The following is a 19324-nucleotide window of genomic DNA, read 5'->3' on the forward strand; positions in this document are numbered from 1 at the left end:
AAAAAAAATAATAATGATAAAAGGAAAAAAGGAAAGAAATTGTTTAGAGGAAAATAACTACACCCATCTGCTCAAATAATCCTAGAATTGCCTAACAGCTAAAACAGAATTAATTCACACTTCAAATTAAGGGACTCAGCAATGCAGCTAAAATGTTGCTGCCCTTCAGGGGCGGCTGGTCTGAGTCAGAGATGCCACAGATTGGCCGGTCTTCGCAGAGCCCCACCCGGCCTCCCTCCCCCGCCGCGGCCCTGGTGTGTCACCCACGGTGAAGTCTGCCACTGCGGCTTAGGGAGGGTTCCTACAGCGCTCAGAGCCACGCCCCACCGGGATTCTAGAGTTAAATCTCTTTCAGCAGTGCCAGTCGCCCGAACGTCTTTGGACCAGGATTCTGGCATAGACTTTCAGGAAACCAGGGTGGGAGGAACACCTATTTTACTTTTTAAGTGAAAAAACACTCACAAGAACATTACATAAGAACAAAAAAAAAAAAAAGAAAAGAAAAGAAGCGGTTGGTGGGTGGTGAAGTTCAAGCTCCACATCACTGTGACTTTATTTTGGTTATATAAGAAGAATCTCAAATTCTAGCCGTTCAACATGGGAGTTTCTTCATGGGACTGCTTAACAGAACAGGCTTAAAGTGAGGCATATCAATGTCAGAAGTGAGGGCAAAACGGCTTGTTTCTGTTCCTAATTACCGAGGGAGGGAAAGAAATTAAGGGGCAGCAGATCTTTAGTAGGAAGTCCACTCATGTTTGCCCTGGTGTCCCACGCACGGCAGGGATGTGAAAATCGCTGAGCCACACGCAGCTCCTCATGTGGCGGGCCCGGAAGTTCCCATGGTGGCCTCGGGAGTGCCTCCCCTGAAGACGTGCACAGGGTCACTGAGGCGCCTGGACCTTCATGTGGCCTTTGTAAAAACAGAGGCAGCTGTAGGCAACCAGTGCCACCTACACCTACTCTCACCGGGTCGAGAAGTGGGGAGGAGACATGCTTGGATGCTCCCTTAAAATGTATGTGAAACCTCCTATGTGATCTTTAAAAAAGTATTATTTTGCACCTTTTTTAATTAAATAAATGTACTACTTTAACCTACAATTTTAAAATTATTTACTATACAGTAAAACGGGCACTCCCCCTGCCCAGGCAGGAGGACCATCCTGAGGCCGCGGCTTTGAGAACCCACGTCTCGCTGCCGTCGGACAGGAGCCGCCTTCTGCGCCAGACCCCTCCGTGGGGTTTTCTTCTCCTGTTTAAAAGAAAGAAAAAAAAAAAATCCCTTTGACAGCTAGCGAAGTTGAAACCCAAATCCTTGTTAATTTCAGGAGTCTACCTATTCTATAGTGATCTCTTCAGGATAATACCCTCATCCAAAATAAATGTTCTAAAGGTGAGGAGTCCAGAAGCAATCATGGGAGTTGATGGAGATGTTTTTGATCAGACACGAAAGTTGCCTTCTGAGGCCCATCAACTCACAGCGACTCCCAGAGGGCCCACCGCACACGCGCCCCGCCCTGTGCTTCCACTGTCCAGCTGATACTAGCTCTTCTGCTACCCAGAAGAATGATTCATTTCTATTAAGTGCTTATTTTAACCCAGACATTTTGGTAAATGCTTTGTAGTCTTACTTCATTTAATCTTTACAACAATCTTCAGAGAAAGGCAGTGTTTTCATTCCCATTTTACACCTGAGGCAATTGAGGCTTAGAGAAGCTAGATGCTTTTCCTGAATCATGCAGCGACCATAAGGTGGTTCTGGGGCTTGAAGCAATCTCGCTCCCAAATCATACTTATTGCAGTAATTTCATACAGTATATTATTAAGTTACCTCTACAGGGAATATCTTGGTATGAAATAAATGTTTTTATTTTGGGGATAATTGGTCAGTAACCCCAATTATTTTTGCCTCATTTCATAAATTTTAAGTTCAGCCTTTAACCTCTTCATGACCCTTTAATTTTCACCCATATTTCTCTCTTTTTTAAAGATTTTATTTATTTTTCTTTAGAGAGGGGAAGGGAGGGAGAAAGAGCGGGAGAGAAACATCAGTGTGCGAGAGACATATCCATCAATTGCTTCTTGCACACCCCCAACCAGGGGCCAGGCCTGCAACCCAGGCATGTGCCTTGATGGGGAATCAAACTGGCGACCTTTGGTTGGCAGGCCAGCGCTCAACCCACTGAGCCACACCAGCCGGGGCAATTTCATCCATATTTCTCAAAATCCTAAAAAAAGAGATCTGATCAAATTAGTTGTCATTTAAAATTTATCCTATAAATTCTAGAGCTTAACATTTGCCATAAAGGGACCTCATGTAGTCACCAGTTTGTGACCCTAGTTTTTAATCTTCTCAAAGTTTTAGTTTATTCAGTGGCATGTCTTCCTATCCATCAGGGTAGAACTGGTTAAAGAAATTGCTTGTCTGACATTGCTTTGTGTTTAGATTTATTGACGTTCAGAAAATGAGCACTTATTTTCAAATGTAATTCTTCAGCCAATGCCTTTTTCTCCATGTCTACATTTGCCTTGATTTGACATGAAGATCAATAAATATTGCCCTGAAATTCATAACACACAGGGAAACGAACTTCCACTTTGGCAGCGGTGGTGGTCCCCACCAGCTTGCAGGTCCTAGAGGGGATATAACGTTTAAAGTCAAAGTCTTTGTTAAGTCCCCCAAAGAAAGTTTCCAGTAATTAAAGCCTTGATTGTAAGTATGTTTTAAGCCTCCTTTATTTCAATAAGATTTAACTTTACAATTCCTCTTTTATTCTTTTCTTTCAATACATTGCAATTTTTCTAGAAGTCCACATATGTATATCCATAGGTATGTGTAAATATATATATACATATACACACACACATACACACAGGTATATACACACTATTTTCTGCTCTTGAAAACTGAGCAATTTAGAGAACATTTGTTCTGCAATTAAGACAATATCTTTGAATAAAGCATTCATTATAATTTTATTTTATTTTTTAAGATTTTATTTATTTTCAGAAAGAGGGGAAGAGAGGGAGAGAAGACATCCACGTGCAAGAGAAACATCCATGTGTGGTTGCCTCTCGCAGGCCCCCCACCGGGGACCTGGCCCACAACCCAGGCACATGCCCTGTCGAGGAATCAAACTGGCGACCTTTCAGTTCGCAAGCTGGTGCTCAATGCACTGAGCCACACCAGCCAGGGCTATATTTATTATAACTTTAGATGTCTAAGCATGAATCAATTAATCAGTAGTTATTCATTATCGCACAAAGCCCTGAGGGTCACACTGAGAGGCATAAGATGTGAAACTATACACGGAGATGAGATGTCCCCAGAAAGGCCTTCACCCCCAAGCTTTCCCTGGAGGGAACAGCAGGCCGATGGCACCAGTTAATGAAAGAAGGTGGGAACAGGTGGGGAAACCAAACTGGGATAGGAGAGCATCGGGTGCTTGCAAAGAGGCCTGAAGAATGAGGCTGAACCTTGAGAATCCAACACAATGCAGTTTTCCTAGAGGTCTATTGGTACAATTTCGAAGACAGCGCTAAGCAGTGGGGGCAGGGAAAGAAAGCTGGAAACAAGGAAAAGCAGATGTTCAGTATATTTACTAGGTAGTGGATCACTTCAAAGACCTCAGTCAGAAGAGGAATTCCTTGGCTGAAAGGTCATGTGACCGATCAGATGGCCTCCAACCTCTTCACTCAGCCCACCCCACTTCTGACCCTCATTCAACTTTTCCAACTTTTTTGTCTTCTGTAACGTGTGGCCCCGCAGTCTTCTACTTGATAACTGCTTCAGCCATTCTTGCGGGCTCCTCCCCTCCCTTCCCTTGGGTTACCTGGACCTCGTTGCCTGTGTTTTGCATCCGGCAATGAGTCCTCCTTCGGGGGGCACTCTCGGCCTGCCTCACCCCTGGCCTGCGAGACCGACTCAGTTAGTTGCTGGATTGAATTGGACGGCGTTGAACACAGTTGTTTATCTCCACCACCTGTCAGCACAAACCCACTCACGCACTCCTGCCCTTTCTTGGCAATTCTCGAAAACGAAAACACAATGGCTTTAAAAGCAGCAAGTACTAGGTGATGCTAACCAGTGAACGTGGCTCTTCCCTCGGGGAGCGTGTGCAGCCCATCAGAGGAGGGACGCCTCCCGGGGATGGGCGCCGAGACCCAGCGTTCTGCCCAGTCCACTTCACCAGGCACCGTTCCTCACAACGCACTGCAGCAAGAGGGGGCGGGGAGGCGCCCCGGGTTCTCTATTAGCTTCAGTTCCCAGTGTACGAACATCCTAGTTCAGCTTACACCAAATAGCCCACACACATTCCATCTCTGCGGGAACGTTTCGCTCCTGCGTCCCTCCTGCGCTCCGTCTCCGTTTCCTTTTTCTCCCAGTCATGTTTCTCCTTTCCTCCCGCTTATCAGTCTTCCCAAAAGAAAGCCCTTCTGAAAGAGAAAAAAAAAAAGAAAAGAAACAAAAACCCTCTTTACTCAGGGTCGCCAAAAAAGAAGCAAGCCCTGCAGCAGAGGCGGCAGAGCCCTCGGTGGGCGTGTCGAGTGGGCGCGCCCTGGCGCGCCAGGCCCGCCCCTCCCAGGGAGCGGGGACTGCGCCCAAGTTCTGGTGTGTGCGCAGGACCGCGACCGAGGTCCCAAACCCGCTCACTCTCGCAGACCGCCTGCCGCCTTCTGCGCCACCGCACCCAGGACAGCAGCCTTCCCCTAGGGCTCAGGAGCCCCGGCGCTTGAAAAGTGCCCTCCCTGCCTGAGCCAGAGAGCGGCGAGGGGTGTGAAGGAGGAGCCAGGGGCTAGCAACATCCTCTCGAAGGGCCTGCCCTCGCCCATCTTCCTACCACCTTAGAGAGTTGGCAAGGACTGCGGGATCACCCTCTCCGTGAAAGGCAGATGTCCCTTTAAGGTTTGCTTCGCAGCTCGTGGACTTTAGCCTAAACACGGGCCCGCGAAGCTGGCTTTATTTGTCCATGTCTCGGACAGAGCCTGGGAGGCTGCCAGGCGCACTTCAGAGAGCAGAAGCTCGAAGGGGCGGGCGGTGTGGCACTGCGTCTGGGATGTGACAAGCGTGGAGCGGACTTAGAAGCACCGGAGATCACTCTGCGCGGCTCCTGGGCGCCCCGACCGGCGGGGCAGCGACCGAGACCCGCAGCGGCAGGCGGGCCGAGTGGCCCAGCGCGAGCGCCTCCCGTGCCGGGTCCTGCCGGGACCCGTTCTGCGATCCAGCGCGTTCGCCACGCCGCGGCCGCTCCGGCCATGGCCCCCCGGAGCCCTGCCCGCCCAGGGGTCGCTGTCGCCTGCGGCTGGCTCCTCACCGGTGAGCAACCCCGCTTTACTTGACCCCCTCCTGCGCGCGCGGCTCGGGCGTTGGGAGGGAGGCGCGCGCTGAGCTGTGGCCCCGGGAGCGGGGGGCAACGCGGAGCCGCTGTCGGGCGCTTCCAGACGGGTCGTGTCTTCTGGGCAGGTTGGAAGACGGAAGGAGTGTTGGCGTCTTGCTTTTGGATCGGAGTTAGTTCTGTGGTCGTTTCACAACCCTCCACCCACCAGGGGCAGGAGGGAGGAAGGGGTGAAAACTTTACAAGGCAGAGCTGACTTTTCGAATTAAAGTTGTTTTGACAGTTTGCACTGTATTTTAGGACTTTGCTGCAGGGCGTCCCCGGCTCCTTTCTTTTGCAGGGAGGAGACGCGAGGGCGCCTGACTGGTTGATAGACGAAGTTGTCCCCTCAGGTTGCCCGCGGGCGGGAAGTGCTGCCTTTTCTCGCCGTCGGTACTCAGACCCGCTCGGCTGCCCCGCTGGGAGGGCCAGGAGGCCGGGCAGCACCGCTCCACGTCCTGAACTGTGTTTCCCCACGAGCTCCCAGGAGGAGGAGCCTTGGGGAGTGGAGACAGGAATAGTGAACAGCCGCTTTGTAAATATTACAGAGCTGACTTGTAGAGAATGCAAAATATTGTTATTTGTGTAAATAGGTATTTTTGAGGAGGAGGGACTTAAAAAAAAACACCGTGGATGTATCCAACTTAGAACAAGGGTGAACTCTAGTATTTTATAAGATTTTCCCAAGGATGAAGCCGCGGCCAGATCTTTTCCGACCGGTCACGGTCGCTGCCTGAGGCACGCGGTGGTGACAGTGGAAGAGGGGAGGCCGATGGACGCAGGTGTGGCTTTAGCAAGGTGACCTGGTTAATGGCTTAGTTAGTGGCTGGTTTCAGCATCTGTCCTCAGTATTTGATTCTTCGGAGTCTTAACTGCTGACATGCTTCTTAGCACTAGTTACCTTCGCATTTCACCACTAAAAACAGGGGCGATCCAGCCTGAGTCTGGCTTAGATGACCCAGCGTTGCTAACTTTTATGAAGATCACTTAGAAATGGGTTATTAACGAGCAAAGCTTTCCCCCCATAGCGGGATGGGGTGCGGAGACAGCGCGTGGTGAGCGGCTGACTTCTGGCCCAGACGTCCTCCGCTGCTCAGGATGTGTCCAGGAACCCAAGCAGCGGTCACTCCTGACCCGCGTCAGAGCCAGCGAATGCCTCAAGGGCAGAGTCAGCTGCTGTCACTGCCCTTTGCCCATCTGACCTGTGATGGTTTTCCCGCTCGCATTTTTTGGGAGGTCACTTGCCTGGTGTCATTGTTGTGCAGAATCTGGATGGCTTACTAACTACTCAGATAATACCTTTTCCATTTTACCAAATAAGTAGTCACTAATGAAGAAATGATCAAATGATACTTGCATATCCTCTAAACTACAAGAATGAGAAAAAATAGAGGTTAAGAAGTTGCAGTTTCATATATATTATATATCATCTTATTGACACACATAATTATTTAATGTCTACATATTTATACTGAGGTCCTTTTCTTAGGTTCAACCACTTTATTTCCCAATGCCTAAAATATGTTGTGCACTGTGAGTTTTCTGCAATTGTTGGGATAATATGCCTTGCTGAGTCCAGGAAGGGATTTAAAGGAAAATAAAGCATAGATATTTCAAAATTATAATATCTAATTCCCTTTTGTGAGTGTGTATGTGTATATATGTTAATTGTATTGAAATTTAGACTTTTAAAAGAAGTTACTGTGTCAGAAGCACTAGATTCCTCCTAAGTGCTACATTTGTACCCATTTCACGATGCAAAGGATCTGAAATCTGCCTTCTTTTACTTTGCTGGTTTCCCAGCCAGTCGTTGTCCTGTCAGCTTCCTTGGAAACTTCGCGTCAGTAAGTGGGGTCCACACATAACCTGGGGCCGCAGCAGCAACCGCACCCACACCCACACACAGGACTGCTGAGAGCTCTTGTTGTCTCCAACCTGAACCCAACCCTAAATCCATCTTCCTAACAAGTAATTTTCATTCTATCTTAGCCTTCGGTCAAAAGACTTTGGTGGTACTGTGTTGTCCTCAGATAAAATCCAAAATTCTCAACTGACCTTTCGGGGTTTGCCCTAGTCTAGTACCGTCTGTCTCCTATGGCCCTTCTATCAGTTTCCTGTTGCTGTTGTCACAAATCGCCACAGATTTATTGGTTTAACACAAGACACGCTACTGTACGGCTCTTCAGGTCAGAGGTCTCACTTGTGTTTCTTCAGAAACCTCCAGGGAGAGTCCGTTTCCTGCTTCTGGGGACCACCTGCCTTCCCTGTGGCTCCCTCTGCCCGCCTCCTCACACCGGCCTCCTCACACCCCGCAGGGGGTGCCTTCAGCTCCTTCCCTCTAACCCCTCTTCTTCACCACATTTCCTTCTCTGGTTCTGACTGCTACCTACTGCTGATAAGAGCCCTCCTCACTACCGTGGGCCCTCCTGAATAATCCAGGATTATCTCCCCACCTCCGGACCCTTGATTTAATCACACAGGACAGGTCCCTTTTCCTGGACAAGGTAACATGTTACAGGTTCCCGGGACGGGGGCACGGCACCTCTGGGAGACTGATTCTGCACCTTAAACCCTTGAACATAAACTTCCCATGAGAGCAGCCTCAGTTCCTTACCGTGCCCATGATGCTCTTGCTCCTTTTGCTACTGTGGATTTGGTCTCATTGTTTAAAATACTTTTTTCATTGATTTTAAAGACAGAGAAGAAGGGAGGGAGGGAGAGAGAAAGAGAAACATCGATTTGTTGTTCTGCATATTGATGCATTCATTGGTTGATTCTTGTGTGTGCCCTGACGAGGGATCGAACCCCCAACCTTGGCGTATCTGAACAGTGCTCTAACCAAGAAGCTCGTTGTTCTATGTGTCTAGAAAAGACTCCACCCTTCCTTTCCACCACCCACTGCCGTCTTAACAAATTCTCTCCAGCCTTGCAAACCGGGTCTACATCACAAGAAACCACCGCCATCCAAAAAATTTTGCATTAGGTTTGGAGCTGTCTGGTATTAGCATTTTCCAGTATTTAAAAATGATTCTTTAGGAAAAGATACCCTCCCTTATGTCCAAATAAAGTCTTCGTTTTTATTTTGTGCCTGTCAAAGTCGGAGCAAAAAACTAGTGGCACAAAGGATTTACCTGAATAGAGCTGAGTGAATGGACCATTTTAGAGGCCTGGCAAGGTCAGGGAGGGGCCCCCAAGGCCAAACAAGAGGAAGAAAAGCCATTACCGACCCTGGCCGGAGGAGGGCGCTCTGCCTGTCTGACCAAGAACTCCGGCCGGCCTCCGGAGCGGGTCCTTGGGGCAGGAGCTGTGGTCTTACCACTAGGAAAGCAGCCAGAGCCCAAACTGAAGCCCAGCAGGAAGGGAGCAGGGGAAAGAAATACCCCTTTTCCTCCAATTTTGTCCCCAGCCCATGCACTGGTCATGTCAAAGGTCAAACACACAACCAAAGAAGTAATACAACGATAAAAGGCACATATTTATGGACAGTGTATTACGTGTGAGGCCCTGTGCTGAGAATTTTGCATGTATGATTTCATTTCTATCATAGAAAAAGGGGAAATTTGGGAACTATTATCCATATTTTTGAGATAAACCAAAGCGGTTAAATTAATTTATCCGAAGTCGCACACTCATCAAGGGCCACTCCAGTGCTCCACTCAGACCTCTGACCTCCGACCTCTCGCTGTGAAAGAGCGGGCCCTCAAGGCCATCCAAGTGTGAAGGAGGCAAGAAGGCCTCCTTCTTGCGTGCGAGTCCATAACTTTCGTGACTTTCAGGTCCACGGTGAAATTAGATGATGTCGTGCCTTACATTAAGTGTAACTCGAATGAGAGTGCTTTCTCTGGTTATTAGGGATGTAAATATAGAACGGCCCCTAATTAGGTTCCAGGTCTCTCCTTCCTAGAAACATTTCAGTTAGCCCAGAAGGAAGGGGCTTCTTTCGTGACTTTCTGAGCAGGCAAGAGCTCCTGTTCAGAATGCAGTCCCGTGAGGCCGTGGCTGAGGGCGGGAGTCGGCCACTTACCTGGAACAGAAACTTGGCCCCAGTGGCGTACGACGGATTGTCCGGAATTGCTCCTCAGGCGTTACAGTATCTGCAAAGGCAGCAATAGACCCACAGGATTTTTGCTGATTTGCTCGTTCGGGGAGCAGGCAGTGAGCGCATCAGTGAAATGCATGTGCTGAACTAGTCGGCCTGTTCTTCCTGGCCGTTACCCTGATCTCTGGGCCCAGGGCCGGAGCCTGTCGCTGATCTGACTCCTGCAGCCGGACGCCCCTCGGCCTGTGCTTCTCCACCTCCGACCCCACGAACTTCCCGACAGAACTTGACCTTGATGAATTTTCGTATTGCCCCTTAAAACATTTCGTGAGATAAGGTAGCTCATGTTTAAAATAAGGGGGGGGGGGCGCAAAAGTAGGTTTACTGTTGTGAGTATGCAAAACAGATAATTCTTGTATTATTCACCAGTAATTATTGTGTTATTTTTTCATACAGACAGCTGTCAACCTATTTTCCCCCACTGTATATTCAGAAAATTAGGGATCAGAATGCCAATTTTTACCTACACCGTTCTTCGGTTGTACGAAACACAAGAGAGGGTATTTCAATTCACGTTAAAAAATTGAGAAGAAAGATGTTTGGAGTTGTTGCCACGATGCTAAAGCCAGAACACACTGCCTATTCCGAGCGCTCTGTGACTGGACAGCTGTATCAGCCCTCAAAGCGAGGCCGGTATCGTGACGTGGCGACGCGCTGAATCTATTCCTGTCCCGACACTATCGAGCTGCTTTCAGCTCCTCTGTTGCGCCGGCCTCTCTGACGCTGCTGAGCCTTTGCGTAAGAGTTACTCGCGCTGCTATAGACCTTCAAGTCCCCACATGCCTGTCATTTCCCAGAAACCCACTGGGCTACACTGGACCTCCTGCCCCAGGTCCCGAGGCCGCCCCACTCCCCCCTCAAGGCACATCACACGATAGCTAAGGACACACCCAGCTGTCCTCCCGGCGCGCTGCCTGCTCTCTGAGGGCAGGGTCTTTGTTACTCCTTAGCAGAGGCACTTACGATTTTGTTATTGAATGAATCATGAAAGAAAACACTGTAGACAAACTCGTAACACACTGAAGGGGTCAGATTGTCCCCTTTAATTATATTCCCACCAGGAATTTATATATATACCCACCCATACTTACATCTAACTGAACGGAAGTTAACTACCAATTGAATAATGCACCGTAATTCAATCACTACTAAGAAAGGCAAGCGCTGCCGATCCAGGGGTAATTGCAGGCCGATCAGAGGTAGAAATGTGGGAACATGCGCATCTGATACTGACAGCCATGACATACAGTACACCTGCACGGCCCTTTCTAGCGCATCTCTTCGTAGTTTTAGAACCCGTAGCACAAGGTTTGGAACGCGCGCCCGGGTGCACCTGACACGGAGCGCTGCCCCCTGCCCAGCTCTCTCCCAGGGCCGAGCTCCTGTCTGGGCCGGGGCTCATTGCTTCTCTGGCACCAGCGCTCTCTCCAGACCTCAAGGACAGGAAGGCTCAGGGGAAAAGTGACAATAAAGCAATCAAAACCAAGAATGTTCCAGTTGCCCAAGATCCGTGACGGTTCTGGCAAACCCTAACTTTCTGCCGCGTTGGGGGTGAACACGAGGGCCATGTATACACGGAGGGATTGAATGTTTATCTAACGTCTTGTATAATTAAAATGGAGGTGAAAAGTAAACTGAATCTCAGAAAAGGAAATTAAACTATACACACGGGTTGGTGTTAAGAATTCATTTTAGTGCTCAAGTATTAAATTTAAAGATCTCTATAAACAGAACATGTGAGAAACCTGAACCGAAAAATCTCTGCAATTCAGGCATTAAAAAGAATGGTGATATATGCTTTGTTTGTATGAATTATCTGCTATCTGCTGAGATAAATGCAAATACATAAACTTCAATGGGGGGGGAGGCTAAGCACTGGCGGGTATGGCTCAGTGGACTGGACACCAGCCTGCGAACCAAAGGGTTGCTGGTTCGATTCCCAGTCAGGGCACAGGCCTGGATTGCAGGCCTGGTCCCCAGTGAGGGGTGAGGGAGAGGCAACCACACATTGATGTTCCTCCCCCTCTCTCTCCCTCCCTTCTCCTCCGTATAAAAATAAATAAAAAAAATCTTTTTTAAAAAGTAGGGTGGCTAAGTCACATTAGAATGTCAAACAATTGAGATGATTAAAATGCATATATTTTATTGTAAATCCTATTCTCTAAATACAAATTACAATGTACTTTCAAATTATTTTGTTAGGTATATTTTTAGATGGCCAAATACAAAAACTTGAAAACGCATGAGAATTGACCAGTCCTTAAATTGTACATTTTACTGTAATTTTTTTGGTAAAATGATTCTGTAAAGTATAGGGATACATACAAAAAGAAACACCCCCAAACCCCCATACACTTTTGTTGATAAGATTTTGTTTATTGGGTAGGAGGTTTTATATTGTTTGGCGACGATTGCAAGTACATATTTTTAATCACAGGAAATTTAGCTAGTAAGCGAGTACAAGTTCCTTAAAAAAAAAGTACTTTCCCTTTTCCTTTTTCCCTTTGACTGAATTAGCTGAATAATCCTCCCAAACTTCCACTTAGCTTGGCTTGTAGAGGTCATGTGGGCATTTCTTTACAATCTGAGGTTAGCACATTCTCTCCAAATAAATTATTGCATTTACTGCCAGATACTCATAACCAGAACTCTGGCTACTTGTTCTGTAAAATCATTCTGCAAACCACGTATAATAAAAGTCATTGTCGTTATACATTACTTTAAAAGATTTTAAGATCTTTCCTTCAAAGGATGTGTTTGAAATAATCATTTTTTTAAAATCTTTTATTTATTTATAGACAGAAAGAAAGGGAGGGAGAAAGAGAGGGAGAGAAATATCAGTGTGTAGTTGCCTCTCGTGTACCCCTCCTGGGGACCTGGCCTGCAACCCAGGCATGTGCCCTGACTGGGAATCGAACTGTGACTCTTTGGTTTTCAGGCTGGCACTCAATCCACTGAGCCACACCAGCCAGGGCTAGGATGTGTTTGAAATAATCATTTTTCTTATCCAAGCATGGAACACACCTCACCCCTGACCTGCCCAGCTTGTCCTCCCCACACGAGAGCCTACTACGTGCGAGGGACACGTGAGCAGTCAGTGGAGAATACGTGTTGAATTAGAAAGAGATGTGTTCCAACGAATGTAATGCATGGTGTCAAATCTGCGAGCACATTTATGGCGGCCCTTGAAGATGAGCAGGACTCACGGAAGCAGCCGGGGGAGGGTGTGGCGTTTTAAAAGGACAGGGTTCCCTGAGCGAGGGCCACGCGGCAGAAGGCCCCAGGAAGGAGGTGTGGGGCACCAAGACTCTGCCTGTGGGGGAGGGGGCCCCAGTGGGGGCCAGTGGGGACGCTGCTCGGAAGGCCAGACCACAGGGCCTTGGGTGCCAGGCAAGTCGGGTTTCAGTGAACAGGACTGGAAACTACGAATAACTAAAAACAAGTGTGACGGTGGGTCTGGAAGTACTAAAGTCACAACACAAAATCTGGGGGGAAATGTCTGCTCACTCAACCAGAAGCCCCTTTTAGGAAAGAAGAAAAGAAAGAAAGAAAAGGAAAGAAAGGAAGAAAGAAAGGAAGCTGTTAAAGATGTTTCAGATCAAATGGTAATTCTATGAAAAATTCTGTAGTCTGTTCCATCACTGAAGCACAAAGCAGTTTGCCTCATAATTTAAATTAAAAAAAAAAACAAAACCCACAGACAAATGGGTTTTCACAGGTTTTTTTAAAGAGCGGTTTTAGATTTATAGAAAATGTAAGCAGAAGATACAGAGTTTCCATATGATCGGCCCCCACCACACATACATACTTTCCCATTACTGTCTTGCATCAGTGTGGTCCATTTGTTACAATTGAGGAACTGACATTGACACATTATTTTAAAATAAAGTCCACAGTTTCTATCTGTGTACATTTCTATGGATTTTGACAAACGCATGTCGTATGTCCACCATTCCAGTATCACATGGAATAGTTACACTGTCCTCAAAGCCCCCTGTGCTCTGCCTCCTCATCCCTCCTCCTTCCCTTCTCGCCCCTCCCCCCTCAGACTCTGGCAACCAGGGATCTTTCTACTGTCTTTATAGCTTTGCCTCTTCCAGAATATCATATAGTTTGACTATACAATCTGTAGCCTTTGCAGGATGGCATGTTTATACTCTGTTTCCAATTTCTTTCCTTTTCAACTGGTCCACTCATGCCAGTAAAACAGCTCTTGTCAGGATCATCAACATCAATGATCCTTATTCCAGCCTCACTGGATTTCACCGCTGAACAGCGCCTGACCCCGTGGACAGACCACCGCCTTCCCAGGACTCCCACCTGCAGTCTCCCCTGCACCACGTCCACGGCTCCCTCATTTCTCGCTCAGAGTTTCTCCTTAGCTATGCAGCTTTAAATTCTAACTCTTTGCTGATAACCTCTCTGTGTACCTAGCGCCCAGGGCCGCGGCCACAGGGCCGCAGCCCGCCCCCTGTCGCCTCACACCCAGCGTTCCAGCCTGACCTCATAGTCACCACACCCTTCTGCCCTCCCCACAGCTCATCTCTGCGAGTTATTAATTCCACCCTTCCCGTCTCTGGTCCAAAATATTGGAGTCACAATATTTTAGGGACATTTTCTCTTGTGTCTGTGGACACGTCTGGACGAGCTCGGCCATCATAAAATCGCTCGATGAGAGAGCTCTCCTTCAAATTCTGCCTGGGCCTGAACCACCACTTGTTCATGTTATCTATGAGTTTGACATGTAGAAAAATGTATTTTCCTAAAACAGAATATTGGGTTGTTTTCAAGGATTATAAGGGTGATCTAGGCTGGGCAACATGAAAACTGTTGAAAAGAAGATAAAGGCTTTTAACAGTGACCAATGAGCGAAGAAGGGAATGGCGCCTTTCAACTCCTGCAGGTTGGCTGTGTTCAGCTGCAAAGGTGACGACGGTTACAGTGGTGGCGGTGGGTAACAGCGGGGACTGTGGTCGCACAGAGGGCTGCAGGCCTCCCTGATGCCGCTCTGCAGGCGTGGAAAGAGGAGAGGGTGTGGAGTGGAGTAGGTCTGAATTTCAATGGTGGGTATGTGATGTTTGATACCTTTCTTAACTTCTCTGTAACAATTTTTTAAATCTATAAAACGAGGATAACAAATGTTGACCTTACAGATGAGAATTAGAAAGAGCATAGGAAAACCCCTGGTGACTATTCAATAAATGATAGGTCTCCAAAAAACAAACAAACAAACAAAAAAACCCTCTAAAATTTATTAAGCTCCTACTGTGTGCTACCACTGTGATTCTGTGGGTTTTACTCCTTGGCTGACTTTGGAGATAGGTGAATTGTATTTAGAAAGGCGATCAAGGAGAACCTCAAAGTATCTCCTCTCTCCCCTCCCTCTCCCAGTTACGAACTCTTCTAGGTTAATAAGCACCTTTTAAAAAGATAACGTTGTCCTTTGGCGAGACAAGCTGTCTTCACAAGTTGGGGTGATCCTCTCCTTGCACGGTGCAATCTCTTGGAAGGGGAAGGAGAAAGAAACGAGTTAGGAACTCGCGGGGAGGGGGCGGTTTGGGGGGCGGGGCTCGGTGTCGCGGAAAGACGGGAAAGGACGTGGGAGGGAGAGGAGAGACCACAAAATAAAGGGCAGCCCTAACGGGCGCTACAGCTCCAGTGCGGGACCTTCGGGTTCCCCGACAATCTCTGAGCAAGATCATCACTGAGACTTGAGTATTAAGATTTGTGCCAAAGTCGGAACCCTCCCTTTCATCCCTGTCTCCCGTTTTAGGGTGATAAGCTTCCCCGTCCCAGCCACACACTAGAAGACCGGAAAGATAACGAATGACATTGGACTCTCCAAAAAAACTGCTGGGCATTTACTCCTCGCGGGTCTTGTTAAGCGGCAATCCCCGCCCCTCAACCCTCCCCACCCCCTAACAAACGTTGCGACTTAGGGTTTTCTTTAAAACCAATTCTGTTGCTGTCAAATCGGGGGTCCTAGTGGATCACTTTGCCCCCATCCCTTTCCAAATCTCAGCTCTCAGCAGTGGCGGCGACGGTCCCCGCCTGAGCTCCTCAGACCCAACCCCCAACCTAAACTTGCCCCTGCGGCTGAACTGAGGGGCTGAGGGGGCCCCTCCTGGGCTCTGGGAGTCCCAGGTTTCGGGCGAGCGACTGCGAGGTCCACCAAGGGGCAGACCGCGCGGTGGTTGCCTCCGTCCCTGGGACCGGAGCTCTGACCTGGGCTGATCAGGTGCGCGCACGTGGCTCGGAGCGGGACGATCGCGACCCGTCCTTCTCGGAAGCCGCTCCGGGAGGATCTGGGTCCTGGCGGCTCGCGGCGTCCAAGGGCGGGTATGGCGAGACCAAAACATATTTTGCAACTTTGAGGTCAAGTCTGTATGGAGAATTTTCTTTTTTTTTTTTTTTTTTTAGTTTTATGTAAGTTTTGAAGTTGGATTTACCCGAAGGGAGAAGGCAGAGAGTGGCAGCTCCACACAGCTTTAAAAACGCGTACATTTTTCACTTCTACACCCTCAGATTCTTCACAAACAGGAGAGCAAGGGAACACTTAGGGAGTGCGACTTGAGCATTAAAACACGGGACTCTCCAGCGAGCATCTACCACCTCTCTTCGGGGATTTACGGTCGGGAGCGCCTCTCCGCTTACTGCGCCTGCGCACGCGCAAGGTGCGGCTCCGCCTCCCCTAGGACGTCAAACGTGCGCCGGGAGGGGGCACTGAGGGCGTGAGTTGCGCATGCGCCCTCATTGCATCAGCCGCTCGGCGCTGGAGGCAGGAACCGCGGACAGGACCCTGTTAGGTAAGGTGCTTCTCGTGCCCTTCTGTCGCGGCGCGCCCCAAGGCTAAGCGAGGTAGGACTGGAGTAAGTGTTTCTCTCTGCTGCTTCAGTCGGAGCTAGTCTTTCCTCCCTCCACCCAGCGCTCCTAGGAACCCCGTAGACAGGCCCCGCCCCCTTCCTGGCTGGGACTCCCCGTCCCCTCCCTGCGGGGACCCCGCGGTCCCTTTGGTCGGACCCCGCGCCCCTGCCGGAACCATGAAGCTCGTGAGGAAGGACATTGAGAAAGATAATGCGGGCCAGGTGACCCTGGTCCCCGAGGAGCCCGAGGACATGTGGCACACCTACAACCTGGTGCAGGTGGGCGACAGCCTGCGCGCCTCCACCATCCGTAAGGTGCAGACCGAGTCGTCCACGGGCAGCGTGGGCAGCAACCGCGTGCGCACCACGCTCACCCTCTGCGTGGAGGCCATCGACTTCGACTCGCAGGCCTGTCAGCTGCGGGTGAAGGGCACCAACATCCAGGAGAACGAGTACGTGAAGATGGGGGCGTACCACACCATCGAGCTGGAGCCCAACCGCCAGTTCACGCTGGCCAAGAAGCAGTGGGACAGCGTGGTGCTGGAGCGCATCGAGCAGGCCTGCGACCCGGCCTGGAGCGCCGACGTGGCGGCCGTGGTCATGCAGGAGGGCCTGGCGCACGTCTGCCTGGTCACGCCCAGCATGACCCTCACACGGGCCAAGGTGGAGGTGAACATCCCTCGGAAACGCAAGGGCAACTGCGCCCAGCACGACCGGGCCCTGGAGCGCTTCTACGAGCAGGTGGTCCAGGCCATCCAGCGCCACATCAACTTCGATGTTGTGAAGTGCGTCCTGGTGGCCAGCCCCGGGTTTGTGCGGGAGCAGTTCTGCGACTACATGTTTCAGCAAGCCGTGAAGACGGACAACAAACTGCTCCTGGAAAACCGGTCCAAATTCCTTCAGGTACAACGTCTTCCCCCACCCCGGGACTAAAAATCGCCAGAGGGGTTTGTAGAAACTATTCCTAAAGATTTACAACTGGGAAAACTACAAGGGGAGGAAGTCTTCATTTGACTGGGATTCTGAGTAAGATATAATGAAAATGGCTGTTGAATAGCTAGCCAGTTTATACAGTAAGCTTTGCTGAAGTCCTTACACACAGCAAGCCTCGCTAGCGCTTTTGGCTTCAGGTCCTTGCGGGCTGATGAACGGGTGCTGGAAGAGATTCTTTTGCCTGACCTCTGTCATTGCGATTGCAGGTACATGCCTCCTCCGGACACAAGTACGCCCTCAAGGAGGCCCTTTGTGACCCTACGGTGGCGAGCCGCCTTTCAGACACGAAAGCTGCTGGCGAAGTGAAGGCCTTGGATGACTTCTATAAAATGTTACAGCACGAACCTGACCGAGCTTTTTATGGACTCAAGCAGGTGGAGAAGGCCAACGAGGCCCTGGCTATAGACACTCTGCTCATCAGCGACGAGCTGTTCAGGCACCAGGACGTGGCCACGCGGAGCCGCTACGTGCGGCTGGTGGACAGCGTGAAGGAGAACGCCGGCACTGTCAGGATATTCTCCAGCCTGCACGTCTCGGGGGAGCAGCTCAGCCAGTTGACGGGAGTGGCCGCCATTCTCCGCTTCCCTGTCCCCGAACTCTCTGACCAAGAGGAGGACTCCAGTTCCGAAGAAGACGAATGACTGGAACCGTCCTTGAGACTCCTCAGCGGCTGAGTTTTCTCAGCATCCCTGTCACAGAGCACTCTGTGACTGTCCCGCAGAGCTGTCACACTAGGTATTTTGTGGCTGGCAGGACCTGTATTTAAAATGAAACAATAAATTAAAAGGAAATCATCCTTTTGTACTACCATGTTTGTTGACCAGAATAATCTTATCTAGAAATCATGAGTTATTTGCAGCACTTGGAAACATTTTGTGTATTTATGCTTGATCTTAGTCAAACGGCCCAGAAGCGATCATTTTGTGTGTTTGATAAGGATCGTTGTATACTCCTTGGGACACGTCATAAAATCCCATCCTTTATGCTTGGAGAGCATTTTCCTTAGGAAAAGCTTTTGAATATGTCATTGTCCTCTGTGCCCAGTGTGTGTGTGATTTCTGCGTAGAGTTCTTGTGCTGCCTCAGTGCTCCCTTCCTCCCCATTTCCCTTACACTCCTTTTTTTTTTTTAATTTTTAAATTTATTTGTTATTTTAAATGAGAGCCAAATAGCAGACTTTCCTTGAAGACAAGTTTAAAATGGTTTTTTCCTTAAGAGACTTGTTAATCCAGTCATGTTAAAAGTAAACTCTTGGGGGGGTTTTGTTGTTAGAATGAATCTCATTTGCTTCAGAGGACCGCTTAATTAGTGTTTTTAGATGACAGAGCTTTGATCTGGGAGGGGTTCTCAAGATCATATATTTGAAGTGTCCTTATTTTTAAAATGAGACTAAAGTATGTGCTTTGGTCTTAGGTTGCTAATTAGTGGCAAAGCTGGAAGGAGCCCCCAGTCTCAACTCTTTTTTTTTTTTTTTAAGTTTTATTTATTTAATTTTAGAGAGGGGAAGGGGGCGGAGAAGGAGATGGAGAAGAACATCAATGTGTGATTGCCTCTCCCATGCCCCTTACTGGGGACCTGGCCTGCATCCCAGGCATGTGTCCTAGACTGGGAATCGAACCCACAACCCTTTGGTTCACAGGCCAGCACTCAATCCACTGAGCCACACCAGCCAGGGCCGGAGTAATTTTTTTGCACTGCTACACTATGAATGTATTTTTTGGTCTGTCATAGTTATACGTAATGCTATTTCTGTGTGTCTTCACATTCTTACTGGACTTTCTCTGCATCTTATTTTAGGGGTGAGAAGCCGATTCAGAAAGTTTGAGTAAGTTGCATGGTATGTGGCAGTTAATTTGTACTTCAGTACTCTTTACTGTACGAGGGCATTTCTGCAAACACCTGAGAGTTTAAAGTTTTTTTTTTTTTTACTAAGTTTTTATAATGTGTGGTTCTAGGTGTTAGGGAGGGACCCTTGGAATGTAATTGAAGCTGGACCTT

General features: G+C 48.8%; 2 protein-coding genes across 2 annotated transcripts in view; both read left to right on the top strand.

Annotated features, from left to right (window-relative positions):
* Positions 1 to 5218: 5218 nt before the first annotated feature.
* Positions 5219 to 19324, top strand: part of ITGA1 (integrin subunit alpha 1) — a 139317-nt gene continuing 125211 nt past the window's right edge. Inside the window, exon 1 of the mRNA XM_054575364.1 lies at positions 5219 to 5314. Within this exon, the coding sequence (XP_054431339.1) occupies positions 5254 to 5314 (61 nt within the window). The 5' untranslated portion in view covers positions 5219 to 5253. The remainder of the gene's footprint in view (positions 5315 to 19324) is intronic.
* On the top strand, positions 5238 to 18229 carry PELO (pelota mRNA surveillance and ribosome rescue factor). The gene is made up of 3 exons (XM_054575330.1): positions 5238 to 5314; positions 15997 to 17237; positions 17534 to 18229. The coding sequence occupies exons 2-3, from the start codon at positions 16512 to 16514 to the stop codon at positions 17966 to 17968; spliced, it is 1161 nt and encodes a 386-aa protein (XP_054431305.1). The 5' UTR covers positions 5238 to 5314; positions 15997 to 16511; the 3' UTR covers positions 17969 to 18229.

This window comes from Pteronotus mesoamericanus, unplaced genomic scaffold (genome assembly GCF_021234165.1).
Source record: "Pteronotus mesoamericanus isolate MK-2021 breed Mesoamerican mustached bat unplaced genomic scaffold, CSHL_Meso_final contig_29, whole genome shotgun sequence".
Taxonomy (NCBI): domain Eukaryota; kingdom Metazoa; phylum Chordata; class Mammalia; order Chiroptera; family Mormoopidae; genus Pteronotus; species Pteronotus mesoamericanus.

Excerpts from the sequence above, each read along its gene's own strand:
- PELO (XM_054575330.1), top strand. The coding sequence starts at position 16,512 with ATGAAGCTCGTGAGGAAGGACATTGAGAAAGATAATGCGGGCCAGGTG. Across the intron at positions 17,238-17,533 it reads ACCGGTCCAAATTCCTTCAG|GTACATGCCTCCTCCGGACA; the intron begins GTACAACGTCTT and ends TTGCGATTGCAG.